The 14,238-nt window shown below is 38.6% G+C and overlaps 1 protein-coding gene across 2 annotated transcripts in view; it reads left to right on the top strand.

The window, feature by feature from the left end:
* Positions 1-14,238, top strand: part of arhgap29a (Rho GTPase activating protein 29a) — a 185,899-nt gene that overhangs the window by 139,044 nt on the left and 32,617 nt on the right. The window contains exons 1-2 of one of the 2 annotated variants that reach the window (XM_051933277.1): positions 7,895-8,521; positions 10,152-10,248. Coding sequence is in view for 1 of the 2 variants with exons in the window: in XM_051933276.1 (XP_051789236.1) it covers positions 10,152-10,248 (97 nt within the window). In the remaining variant the exon portion in view is untranslated. Of the gene's footprint in view, positions 1-7,894; positions 8,522-10,151; positions 10,249-14,238 lie in introns of those variants that run through there. The other variant, XM_051933276.1, reaches the window with a different exon arrangement.

The following is a 14,238-nucleotide window of genomic DNA, read 5'->3' as shown; positions in this document are numbered from 1 at the left end:
ATGTAGTCTTAAATGCAGGTGGCAGGGTCTCAGCAAGTCAGGAGGGAGAGGTTGCTCTACCAGCCAATGAAGTCTTGCAGCATCATGATTGGTTATGTATGAGGTTGATTTGCCTGCTACATATTTGGATGTTTCAGGGTGGCGTTCAAGGCATGCTTATATATATATATATATATATATATATATATATATATATATATATATATATATATATATATATATATATATATATATATATATATATATATATATATATTTACAAGATGATTGCTATGTCTAAATGGTAAATTGCATAGAAATGTACATGCTCCAGGTTTTATAAATCAGTTTTTTTTTGTGGTGTACTCATGTTACTGTTATTTTGAAGTGTGCATATTTTCACGTTCTAATCCACACAAAGTTTTATAATGGAGGCCCCTCTATCTAAGTGTGTGTTGAGGTTTTGCGTCACCCAGAACTGTAATCAGGCGACCAGTTCATACCTTAAACTGTTGCTTCATTTGATATCGGTTTGTGGATAAGCTACAGTATACTGTTTACATTTTTTTTCATCGATGTGAGTACATTCGTCTCTGCATATTTTTTGGTGCTGTTTTACCCTATTTGCTTTAGCGGCACCTCTTCACAGTGTGCACAGAAAACAGAATAAACACAGTATGTAAGAAAAAAGGAAGAATAGATTGGTGACATTATGGCCATTCTGTCAGATCTTGGAAATAAACATAAAATGTTTTATAAAAACAGAGTCTGCTTTATAACTTCAAGACTTGTGTTTTAAAAGTATTTTTTAAATGACATTAGAAACTGAAAGCCCAGTTTCTGTGGTGTTCCTTCATGCTCATAGCAAAACAGAAATTAAATGCTCACTCATAAATTATCAGCTTCCCTCCTCGTACTTAACCCTCTGTCACTGTTGCGTTAGGGTGAAATGAAACCTTGTGTTATCTACTGCTATAGATTACAGAAATAATCAGGTATGGCAAAGTGTGATAAACTCAGAAATCTATTTGTCCATAGTCTAGTCAAGTTGGGGAGCATGCACTGGTACACTACACAACAAAACAACTCGGGATCCCGGTTTGCAACCCCCCAGGCAGACACGCGGCCCATTCCCACCCTCTGGAAATGACCCTCTATCTGCCGCAACCAGGTGTTATGTGGGCGACCCCTTGGTCTGGTCCAGCCACTCGGGTCCCCAACAATGAGGATGTTACGAGCTGGATCACCTTCAGGGAAACGCGGCACATGGCCATAGTGCCATAACTGACGCTTCCTCACAACACAGGTAATGCGCCTTATTCGGGACTCCATTAGCAACCGTTCATTCGACACAAACTCAAACCAACGGTACCCAAGGATTTTCCGGAGAGACACAGTACCAAAGGAGTCCAGTCTTCATCTGAGGTCACTGGATAGCGTCCATGTCTCACAACCATATAGCAAGACAGGAAGCACCTTTTGCATAGATATCGGGAGAGCCACACACCCCTTTCTAGTGACCTCATGACCCCCCATGGTCTCCCAATCCGTCTACTGACTTCATAGGAAGAGACATGAATGTCACTGCCAAGTTAAGTAAACATCTCAACAAGGTCAACACTCTCTCTGCAAACAGACATACTGCTGATGGCTGTGCCCAATAGGTCATTAAAGGCCTGGATCTTGGTTTTTATCCAGGACACTCGCAAGCCCAGACACTCAGACTCCTCGCTCAGTCTCTCGAGCACCCCGATCAGAGCCTCCATTAACTCCGCGAAGATCACAGCATCATCAGCAAAGTCAAGATCCTTGAACCGTTCTTCACCAACAGATGCCTCATAGCCACTGGACCCCACGACCTTGCTCAGCACCCAGTCCATAAAAGCATTGAACAGAGTAGGAGCAAGAACACACCCCTGACGAACCCAGAATCAACTGGGAAAAACAGAGGTCCTGCCTCCACTGTGCACAGCACTCACAGTACCAGTGTACAGGCTGGCCATGATATCCAGCAACCTCGAGGGGATCCTGCGAATCCTCAGGATGTCCCACAGGGCAGCTCGATCAACTTAGTTGAATGCTTTGTGAAAATTGACAAAGGCTGCAAAGAAACTCTGCCGATATTTGCGTTTGTGCTCCATGAGAACCCTCAGTGCCAGGATGCTGTCGATGGTAGATTTGTCCTTAGTGACAAGTGATAAATAAGCCACAGGTTAAGTGGCTTGGTTAGGGTTATGCAGCAGGTCAGAGTGGGGATATTAATCCGTCACATTGTGGATACAGCTCCATTACTCTTGGGCCACACTAGGTGCAATGCAAGAATGATGCACTGATGCTTTTGAAACATGTAAATCTTAAACAATTTTTAAACCACTTCAACAGACTGAGCAAGAAGAACAGAATTATATGCCATCAGTTGTTTTTGAACCTATTCTGTCTTGAATATCCACTGCATTGGACACAAGGTAGAAACCAAACCAGCAGGGAGTGGCAGTCTATCACAATTACACACATATACAGTATGAGGTCAATTTAGAATTGCCAGTTAACCTAGTTCACACATCTTCAAAATGCAGGAAGAAAATCTAATAATTTAGTAATATTCAAAAACTTATTTTATACCATTACATGCTGAGTGTTTTCTTTCTGAATGTAAGATCCCTATAAGTTAGCCCTGTTAGTTGATCTTTATCTTTAGTAGTCAGTTCACAGAGCCTACCATCCCAAAGTGTCAAACAAAGACTTTACTCTGTAAATACAATACAAAGTTAGTCAGTCAGCCATTACTCATCCCACTGGACAATACAAAGTAACAGGGTAAAATACAAAAACATGCATTTGTCCATCTGTTATCAAGCTTGACTTGTCCAAATCTGGGTCTCAAGATAATTCAATATATAATAAATTACAAGTGATTGACATTATGAGTTGAAATTACAATCGAAGCAGAAGCTGTCTTTCTGTTCATTAGAAGTGTTTTTGCTAGCAATGCTACACTTTTACTTTTTTTTTCCATGTACCAAATGCTCAGTGTACTCGTGCTGTTTATAAATGACATCAAGTCTTTCAGATGGAGGCAGTCTTGTTGGCTGCAGGGCAGGAATCTCTAATTACACCTTACTTTGGTGTTACCTTCATTCCCTGCTGGTGTGAATGGATAATACGCTTTGAAAACAGCATGTCGTTACATGTCCAAGCGTTTGTGCTTACTTACTGAAATTGATGCTGCTGGCCCTCTGCAGCTGAGAGTACAACATCCAATTAAAATACAAAGTTGAATGTCAGTAATTTAAAATTTTGATCTTGGGTTAAAAATAGATTGAGACATAAATTAGTAAAGGGCGAAGCTGGATGGGGAATTTATTGGAAGGGCCTTTGATCTGTCATTTGACTTCTGTGTTTTTTCATGAGTAAAAGGCCCTCCTCTAGTCAGTCCATTCCATCAAGTTTCTTGATTTTCATTTGCCATTATACAGTTTTGGAGAGTTTATTTAGGCAGCACTGCATACCAGCCACATGCATATATCAGAGTAACTCAGTGCCACTGATTAAACTAACACCCTGCCTTTACATGGTATAATACAAGTATAAAAATTAGGTTTAAGGAAATATACCATTTGTTTTATGTTTGTTTGTATTATTGAAAGTATGATGATGTGTTGTTATAATAAATTGACTTGCATAAAGGTGTGTGCTGAGTAATAAGTAATGGTAATAATGAAACCTCATGCATGAAAGGTACTCTATATATTAAAGGTGAACTTTTTTAAGCAATCCAGGTTAAATTTGTAGCCCAAATAGTTTGTTCACATTGTAAATGCTCCACTTTTATCCAGCCAAGCAAATGCTGGTGCCCTATTCCCACATTTGCACTTCATGCTGTAAGGTAGAGACTCTTACCCCTTAAAATAAAAGGTGGATTAAGCAGGTCACAAAATAAGTAAGTGAAAGACTATGGGTGTGTGAGCATGAATGAAGACACCTGGTAATGCACTGGCTGCCCATTTTTGGCTGATTCTTTAAGCCTGATGCCATCAGGGAATAGACTCAAGACCTGTGAGAGTGAGTGGATTTGTGTGCTCTGTAGTGGAGTGATGTTCCATCCAGGGTTAATTTTGTTTTTGTACAAGCTTTGTACATGATGGGACCAGGATAGGTTCCAGCCCCTTGTGACTCTAAGCACTGGTTTAAATGCTTGAGGAATTGGAGGAATGAACAAGTGAGTGAAGTAAATATACCCCTCAGTATGCTGGAATTACTGGAATAAAACATGGTAAGAGTTGAAACAAGTGGGTTAGAAAATGAGTAAGCAAGGTTAGATGTGTGTGAGGGTGCCCTGCAGCTGACTGCCATCCTGTCCAAGGTTGTTTCCTGATTTATGAGTCTCTGTCATCCTATATTTGACAAAGCTGTTTGAGCAACTGAGCTTAACTATCACTTGTTCATGTGAGTGAATTATTTTAATACATTTTTAAAATGTGTAGGAAGACTTAATCAGAAGTCTGAATGCTAAGCAGGTTCAAAAGATTCAAAAACTGAAGTGGCATTTACAGCATCTAGTTCATCTATACTTCTAAGCACATGCAGTTATTTAACATGTTTGACAAAATAAAGTTGGCATATAAACTCTTTACCACAACCAGCCTTATATAGAACTGATCATAAGAACATATAACTGGCAAGGACCATTGGCACAAATTACAGCAAACACAATAATACAGCACTTTTTTGTACAGAATACCATCTTAAGGTGCTATACAAGTACAAGCTATACTATAATTGGTCACATAACGTACACATTGTTTCAAAGATAAGATATTTATGGTCTTACAGTAAGTCCGAAATGCAGGTGAAGGGTATTCTTGTGCTTTATAGTGACTTACCCCATGTCCTCACTACCGGGAATCTAATGCCATACCTTATGTTTCTCATTGCACTGCATGTCATAAATATCTGCTTCAATTACTACATTATTTAAAAATAATCTTTGTAGTTATATTTAACATGTGTACATATGCAGACTTGGTGACCACAGTGACACCCCCAGGTGACAATACTAACTGCACCCAAAATTGTAAACATTTTTGTCGTCATGGCTCCCTTATCAGTACAATGCAACTTCCCTTTCCTGTGATCTGCCCTTTGATATGTTAAAGTGATGTGAGAAATGTGTTTTTGTAGTGAGCCTTTTTGCTTTTGTATCATATAGGCTGTACCTCAATGCAGCAAAAGATTTCCAGTTTAACTAGACTTCCGTTTTGTCTAAACGTGATCTTTTACACCATTGGAGCTTAAAAAAAGAATAGGAAACTAAAATAACTGGTGACGTGGATATAACAGTTTCACAATTGGCTTGAAAAGTCACTGGGGAAAGGCTAAGTGGATAATAAATTCTTTTAAAGAATGCTCTAAATGTTGTGAGTCAAGATGACCATGGTCAGTTGCAGATGCTTCTCCCTGTCCACAAGGGGGCAAAGAAACTCCTTTATGGTCATTTAAACTCTTCTTAGGCTGCCTAGTCATACCAGTTTGATTGATTAATTTTGTATTGCTAACAGTCAATCAGATAAATGCCCTGTCACAAGTGATTATGATATTTTCGTGTAGATTTTTTCTCTTATTTTAATAAATGTTATGTTATAAATTTGCTGTGTTTGACTTGGTAAGAAGTAACTTACTTACATGATTTCATAGTGTCAAACCACAACCCTGAACTTGCATTGAGTAGGTTCATATAAAATATATGGGCGAGTTGATTGCTCATTAGATTAGTGTTTTGTGCTCTCTGAACTGGAGTGAGTATTGTAATTGAACTCCAACCATCCATCCATCCCACTGTTTTTTTTTTTTTTTCCTGGAGCTCATTTCTCTAGTACATTGTCAGAGGTAAGCAGGCACTTACCAAGAATGAGACAGTAGTTTATCACAAGACACATTTACAGTTGTCACACATCTGAACAGAAGGTCTTTAGACTGTGTTAAGAAAACTAAAGAGATCCATGCAAACAGGTGTACAGCATGCAGAACCCAGGTTGAAGGCGTCCCAGTGGTAGCAACACTAACTGCTGTGCCCAACCCCCTTATGGTGAATGTGTGAAAACAATAGTTTGAATCCACAACTTAGACAGATATGATTTCCCTATTGTTGATTTAGGAGGTTTGAAGGAAGACAAAAAAATCATTGCATACAGCTAACATCAAAATAGTAGCATTTTGAGTTTTTAAATGGATTGGCACAGTTGTTCGGCCATTTTCTGTCCCCACTGAAGTCAGAAAGGATTAAAAGGGGACTGTATTCTTGGCACATTTATTTTACAAAAAGAACAAAGAAAAAGTAAGGTGATTTTCACAGTTGCAAGTTCAGATTGTTGCCTTCAGAGTGTTATTTAAAAAAAAAAAAAAAAAAGTTATTCTGCTTCCATATATTGTTTGAAAATAAAAAAAAATTGTTTGCTTGTTCATCCATCCATTTTTCGAACCTGAAGAAAATCCCTTGAAAATTCATTGAGAACTGTATGCAGTAAATTGCTTGGCTAGAATTTGAACATAACATAAAACTTGGTAGATGTGAAACTGTATCTTGATAGCTGGTGTGCACTTTGATTGCATTACATTACATTTATACTTATGCCTAATGTGACCTACAAATCGCATGTTTGTAATACAATTCTTCCCATATTTTAGCAATATGAGTACTGTACTAGCAAGTTTCATAGCTTACTCAGTGTCACAGTGAGTCAGAATTTTCAATATATTATTAGAAACACTTGGCAATTCCAAGTACAGTATGAAACAGGTAGTCAGTGATTCACTGTTCTTTTATGAAAGATTTAAGTAAAGTGTTGCTTTTAAGTTGGTAATTACCCTTTACTTTTTAATATGCATCATTTGGTCTTTCCAGTTTCAAGTATAGAGTTACTTTGGTAACCCTACACTGAGCAGAGTTCTTTTTGTTTGTTACGTTAACTGATTCATCTCCCTTTGGTTTCTCCTCATGCTTCCCTTCATATGACTGGAGGAGGCAGAGTTCTTTTGAAGAGTTTTGCCCTTGGTAGACAGTCTCTGCTCCCATGTATTTCATGGTACCTTACTAGGCATGACCTGTTAATGACTACTTCTTGTCCTCCTCTCTAAAAAGAGAAGAATGCACTCTGAGGTATCAGCTGTTCTTCTAAGGTTTTCCCTATACTCTTACCTTAGACATTGCAAGGAGGAGGAACATACTAACAAGATATGGTTGATCACCCCTTGTTCCTGACCTTCGGGAGTTCTGATTTCCTACCTGGTTGTATTTCACTCCTTCTTTTACTAATGCTTCTCCAGGGTGACCACTGCAGGCATAGAATATAGCATCTGCTTGCATCAAAATGTCTATGTGCAAGTGCCTTTATCTCTTTCTTAGAACTTTGCAGAGACCTGCCCTTATCCCTTGCTACCCTTTTCTATTTGGCAACCTTTGCCCGCCAGGCAATTGATACTGATGTATGAGCAATGACACTGTTGTGTATGTTTGATGTATTTGTATGTGTATGCTGTAGAGAATCCTTTGTGATTTCTTAAGTCTATTAAATTGCTGCTTGGGTGGGCCCCAGAAATGCTTTGAGAAAATATTGTGTTTTTTGCCTGACCTTTCTCATTTTTTATAGCTAAGATTCTTGATGAAACGAAACTACTTAGCAACATCTGCGAAAGCTATTGAGCATGAGGAAATGATGTTGTGCAGTTCTATGTGGCGGATGCCAGAGCGAGAGAGAGAGAGAATTTAGTCCTCCCTTAGCTGTACCACTCCCCCCACATCTGAGGCTCATTTTCCTTTCCACCAAATATTACAAAATGTCTGCCAGGTAAAGCTTTTAGTGGCATGTTCTTTTAGGTCTGTGAAAAATTGTATCTTCCATCAACTGAATCCACTGGACTTGTGTGGTGGCAGCTTTCAAATGCTAACTGGATTACTATACTGTTTGTTTTTGTGGTTCATCTTTTGATTAACTATTATTATATGCACCCACTTAATAACTTTGAGTAGCCTGTGAACATTGTATAATTCTTTTTGTTAAGGCACTTGCTATATTTGGTGCATGGAACTACAGCAGTGAAGTATTGTTGTTAGCATACACAGTCTGAATTTCAGGATGTCCTGATGAAGACGTCACTGGGCTTGTTCACGCCAGCTTGACTGTAACTTGCTTTGCAGCCATTCAGACGATGTGTGAGACCGAAGAGCAGCAGTTCTTTGCTTGGTGACCACATCGATTCAGGTGGATTTTAAACTGAACTATTGACATTGTTACTCATCCAGGATATTGGAGTTGGTTTTCTTATTCCTCATCTCAAGCGAGCCACTGAAAGGTGCTTTAAAGGGCCCTTGTTTTAAAATCATGACTGCTTGCAACAGGAAAAGTGTAGGCAAATTGAAGAATTTGGTTTCTCTTGCTCTCTAATGAAAACTTTAATGGAGGGAGTAGCAGAAGCAAAGAAGTTAGGAAAATCTTTTTTTGTACATAGTTTGGGAGTCTTCAGCTAACAATTCTGGACATACTGGGTAAGTGAGAGCTGCCGTTTTAGTTGGGGTTTTTTTGTGCACTTTTTATTTTTTCTTTTTGTTTTTTTTTTTAAGCTCTAGCCTCTGGGCTAGTGTTTCCTGTTATAGACTTTGACAGGATGTGGTGATCTGTGATTGTATAAGAACGTGGAGAAGTGCATTTAGGCAAGCCTTTTGTACATTTGAATTATGCACTTGTTCATTCAAATTTTCTTTGGAATTTCTTTTAAACCAAGCAGGTGCAACAAATTACAGGATTACAGTTTGCTTATAAGAGACTGTTCACATTTACATATTTTAGTTATAGGGCTTTACTGTCTTTTGACAATTAAAGGTTATTTGTTCAGTTTAGGCAGTGTTAACTATTTTCTTCTTTGTTGGGTTCCTTTAAGTTCCTTTTTGTTTCGTTCTTTTATAGTACTCCAGAGTGTTTAAAAATATCATCAATTGTCACTTAAATTATGAAGTCATATTATTAACATTAGTTTACATTTGAATGATAGGTGGTTAACGATACTACCTCCAGAATCCTAAATTTCAATACTGGGCCTAGGTGATGCCTGTATGTAGTTTGTACGTTCTTTACTTTTCTGCATGAGTTTCCTTTTCAAATCATAAAGATGTGCCTGTGATAATTGGGCTTTCTGATTTTTGTTCAGTAGGGATGAGTATGGGTGTGTACACTAGGTTCTTGCCTTGTGCCCATTGCTACCAGGTTAGGCTTTCATCTATGACTCAAATCAGGTTGGAAATTTAATGGATGTGATTCATATTTTGTGATGTTGCTTAGTCGCTTCCAACATTACAACATGATATGGAAAAAAATCTTAGAATGCACACATTGGGCATTATTTTAAAATAAAAATCATTTAGACAAGGATTTTTCTAGGTATGGTGAGCTGAAGCCTTTCTTCTTTACTAGGATATATTATGTGCAACTTTTACCTGCTGTATTAATCTGGATTTGTGATATACTCTTATTTCATTAACATTTTCAATTTTAGCTTCCTTATTTCTTAAATTCCTTGTTCATTTTTGACTTTTATATTGTAAATATTGTATCTATTACTTGCTTTCAGTCTTTCCAAGTGCATGCTCTGCTCAGTAACACCCTTCTACACTCACATTTTAAAAAGAAATCAATACTTTTTTCCTGCAAAGTTGTCATTGTATTATTAATTTTTAGCATAACACAATTGCCTTTGCTGTGCATGTGCTTTGATCTGAAGGAAATAAGATGTGCATCTCATCATTACCGATGATAAGTCTTTCAGAGAGCTTGTTGTTCTTTTTTGCGTCATTCTTCTGTGTTATTTCTGATAATGAGGAAGTTTACTAGAAGGGCTTGGTTATTGCTTATTTTACCGTAGAGCTTTCTAATTCATTACAGAGTTTAGGTTCCCAACAGGAAGTTTGTTCTTCACAAGATTACAGTCGAGGAGTAAAAATGTCACCATTTCAGCTTTATTAAAAGCACTACAAGCAAAATGCATTGTAAATCACCTTTACTTCCTTTGTCTTCCCTTTCTTGCTAAAAATTGGTTACTTTTCTTTTTTTTTTTTTTTTTTAATGTGAAACGCATATTGCTGTAACTCCTTTGTCAGTGATTTTTTTTTCTCTTTGGTGCAGGTGTTAACTACAAGGAGGTAAATGAAGACAATAAACTTGGACTTTATGGCGAAATTTTTTCATCTATAGATACATTGGCTTTTACTTTTGGCAATGTGTAAGTTCTCTTATTAAATTTATAGCTTCAACATACTGTAGCATTTTGATGCCTTTTATTATATGGATAAATATATGGATAATACACTATACAAGGTTTTTTTTTTTGTTTTGTTTTTTTGGGGTTTTTTTTAAGTATCAAGGAGGAGTCAAAAATGTGTGCATAATCATCTTATGTATCAATGCAAAGGTGGATTTATCCAAAATATTCTGAACCATAAAGAAGAACGTAATATGCCAAAGTAATGTTAAATTAGTGTGCTTAACTTATGTTTTTATATTAGGCTAACAAAGTGTATCCTCACAACTGCAGAATATTATAATGGCCAAGTGTCTATTGTGTACTTTTTACTAACCATTTGTAAATGAGCAATGTATCTCAAATCCATTGAGTATATGTTGTTTTGTAAAACTAAGGGAAAAAGCTGAATTTGAAAAAATGAATTGTAAGAATCAGAGAAATATGAATTGGTACTTTACAGCTTATAGAAAGTCAACAAGTGTCTCTCCTTAAATCACCTTATACCAGACCTATTCAAATGGCGGCCTGCGGGCCACATGTAGCCCAGAAGCAACCTCTTAGTTGCCCAGCCTGTGGTCCCACCAGGGTTCCACACTGTAACTAAAATGGTTGCAAATGCAACCAAAAATAGGGTTTGGAGATTATCATTTCTACTTAGTTTGCCAGTGGCGAATGAAATCATTGAAACTTTAAACTATTATATTGTAACAGAACCAAAAGGCCATTTATTATTGTTGAGTGGATGTGCTGTTAACATATGTGTTGGTACAGACTCCCCCTTGCATATCATTGAGCTGCATAAAGGCAGGCTTATACATCACGCTGGGTGGGAGGGAGTCGCGGCAAAAATGACGTCAGACTTGGAGATGCGTGCAGGAAAATATTTTTAAGTGCATATTAATAAGCATTGCTGACAGGATGGTTTTTGAATTTCAATGAGGGGCTGGTTACACTTGTGCCAGAATAATGAACAAAGGGCTGAATATGATGCAACTGGTCATCAAAAGGTAGGCATGCAAAACATTTGAAATTCCTCTGTCCATCATATACGGTAGGTCCCCTGTTATCAAGATATCTGTGCCCTGTGGAATTAAGTTTTCCCTTCTGATTTCGCATAGGCACACTAAGGTGTGATTGTCACCGATCTCCTTGTGGTCGCACATCTTTGCATGCCGTTACTCTTTTGATTTAACACATACTCCATGCAAAATGCCAGCTTTTCCGTCAGTTAACATGTATGAGTAGTCGGCTGCCTACTGTTTCGTCATGTACAGCGATGTGATGAAGTCTGCGTTTTAAGGTTGCAAGTGTATTACTGTCGTTATAATGGGCTGCTCTGTGATTGACAATGGACAGTAAACTTTGTTAAAATGGTATAAAAAATGCCACTTTGTTAGTTGTTACCTCAGTCATTTTGGCGTGGGCGCTGTATGTTCTGTTACCAATAAATTTTTCAACAGGAGCTTATCAACAAAGAAACATGGAATGTAAGATTTAGTAAAATATAATAGTAATAATTATAATTATTAATCCACTACTTGGCACACAAGAACTCTGTACAAAGACATTTTAAAGACAAATTGTTAAAATAAATGTACTAATCCACTCTCATGCCATACGTGCAGCCTTGCTCTTAAACATTTACTCATGTAGTTTTTTTCTGGGGGGGAAAAAACAATTTCTATGGGAAAGGCATTGTTGTGGAGCTCAAATTTAACATCTGTGATATGAATGATTAAAACCGTGTGAATGAAATAGTTTAAGTTCAATGAAAAAAAACAATCCCTTGCCTGCCACAACCACCCCTTTAAATTGAGTGAGGATCTCATATTTCAAAAGGGAAACCAAAGTTATTTCTAATACTGTGCACTTTTTTTGATTTTATGCACTTTGCGATGTGCCTGGGTCAGATGTGAGCAAAATGTTTATTTTTTTTATTTCAAAAGTGGGAAAAAAAAGTATTGGTACTGCTTCAGATTCTGTTCCTTTTTTTTTTTTTTTTTTTTTTTTTTTTTTTTTTTTTTTACACTTTTGATGTGCCTGTGTCAGGGAGAGGTTGAGAGAGTGTGTTGTTTACAGCATGTTGCTGCACCCACAACAAACCACCTGGATTAGGACCGAGTACGGCAGGTGTCACCTCACCACCACACTGGAACGGTGTGAGGTTTTTTGAGTGGGTGGTATGGCCTAAAATCCATGTCATAATATAACTAAAATATTGATGGTTTTGGTAGACACCAATGTAATGTATTTGCGTATATTTGTCATACTGGAGCTTATCTTTTAACAAATGGAAAATGTATTTGATTTAATTAACACAGACACACCTCTTAATCCATTGAAACGCTGCTACTCAAATAGGTTCATCCTCTCATCCATATTACTAACCGAGAATAAACCGGATATGGACGCAGGTACACGGCGATGGGACCATGAGACGTACTGCGCAGGCACCTACAGCGCGCGTCTCATAAACCGCAAGCGAAGTCTTATCCACCGTGAACGAAGGAGTCACGGCCCAAAAACCTCAACTAATGTGAATCAGAAATGAAGCAACAACGCGCCCATAGCTAACGACTAACGACACAGCCACACAAAAAAGAGGATTTTGCGCTGCACCCCAGAATCAAACGGAAGAGGCTACGGAGGCCCCACAGGTCCACAGGTGCAGGTGTCCAAAACGCGCTTCTGAATAGGACATGAAGCAACAACGCGCCATGAACTCTCCGTATTAAACATACGGCATCCTCACAAATCATATAGATAGAGATAGATAGATACTTTATTAATCCAAATGGGAAATTCACATTCTCCAGCAGCAGTATAATGATACAATAAATAATATTAAATTAAAGAATGATAATAATGCAGGTATAAAACAGACAATAACTTTGTATAATGTTAAATGTTAACGTTTACCCCCCTGGGTGAAATTGAAGAGTCGCATAGTTTGGGGGAGGAACGATCTCCTCAATCTGTCAGTGGAGCAGAACAGTGACAGCAGTCTGTCGCTGAAGCTGCTCTTCTGTCTGGAGATGATACTATTTAGTGGATGCAGTGGATTCTCCATAATTGATAGGAGCCTGCTGAGCGCCCTTCGCTCTGCCACAGATGTTAAACTGTCCAGCTCCATGCCAACAATAGAGCCTGCCTTCCTCACCAGTTTGTCCAGGCGTGAGGCGTCTTCCCTCTTAATGCTGCCTCCCCAGCACACCACCGCGTAGAAGAGGGCGCTCGCCACAACTGTCTGATAGAACATCTGCAGCATCTTATTGCAGATGTTGAAGGACGCCAGCCTTCTAAGGAAGTATAGTCGGCTCTGTCCTTTCTTGCACAGCGCATCAGTATTGGCAGTCCAGTCTAATTTATCATCCAGCTGTACTCCCAGATATTTATAGGTCTGCACCATCTGCACACAGTCACCTTTGATGATCACGGGGTCTATGAGGGGTCTGGGCCTCCTAAAATCCACCACCAGCTCCTTGGTTTTGCTGGTGTTCAGTTGTAGGTGGTTTGAGTCGCACCATTTAACAAAGTCATTGATTAGGTACCTATACTCATCCTCCAGCCCATTCCTGATGCAGCCCACGATAGCAGTGTCATCAGCGAACTTTTGCACATGGCAGGACTCCGAGTTGTATTGGAAGTCCGATGTATATAGGCTGAACAGGACCGGAGAAAGTACAATCCCTTGTGGCGCTCCTGTGTTGCTGACCACAATGTCAGACGTGCAGTTCCCAAGACGCACATACTGAGGTCTGTCTTTAAGATAGTCCACGATCCATGCCATTAGGTGTGAATCTAATCCCATCTCTGTCAGCTTGTCCCTAAGGAGCAGAGGTTGGATTGTGTTGAAGGCGCTAGAGAAGTCTAGAAACATAATTCTTACAGCACCACTGCCTCTGTCCAAGTGAGAGTGGGATCGGTGTAGCATATAGATGATGGCATCCTCCGCTCCCACCTTCTCCT

This window comes from Erpetoichthys calabaricus, chromosome 10 (genome assembly GCF_900747795.2).
Source record: "Erpetoichthys calabaricus chromosome 10, fErpCal1.3, whole genome shotgun sequence".
In the NCBI taxonomy this organism is placed as follows: Eukaryota; Metazoa; Chordata; class Cladistia; order Polypteriformes; family Polypteridae; genus Erpetoichthys; species Erpetoichthys calabaricus.
This window is presented reverse-complemented; position numbering and strand designations above follow the sequence as displayed.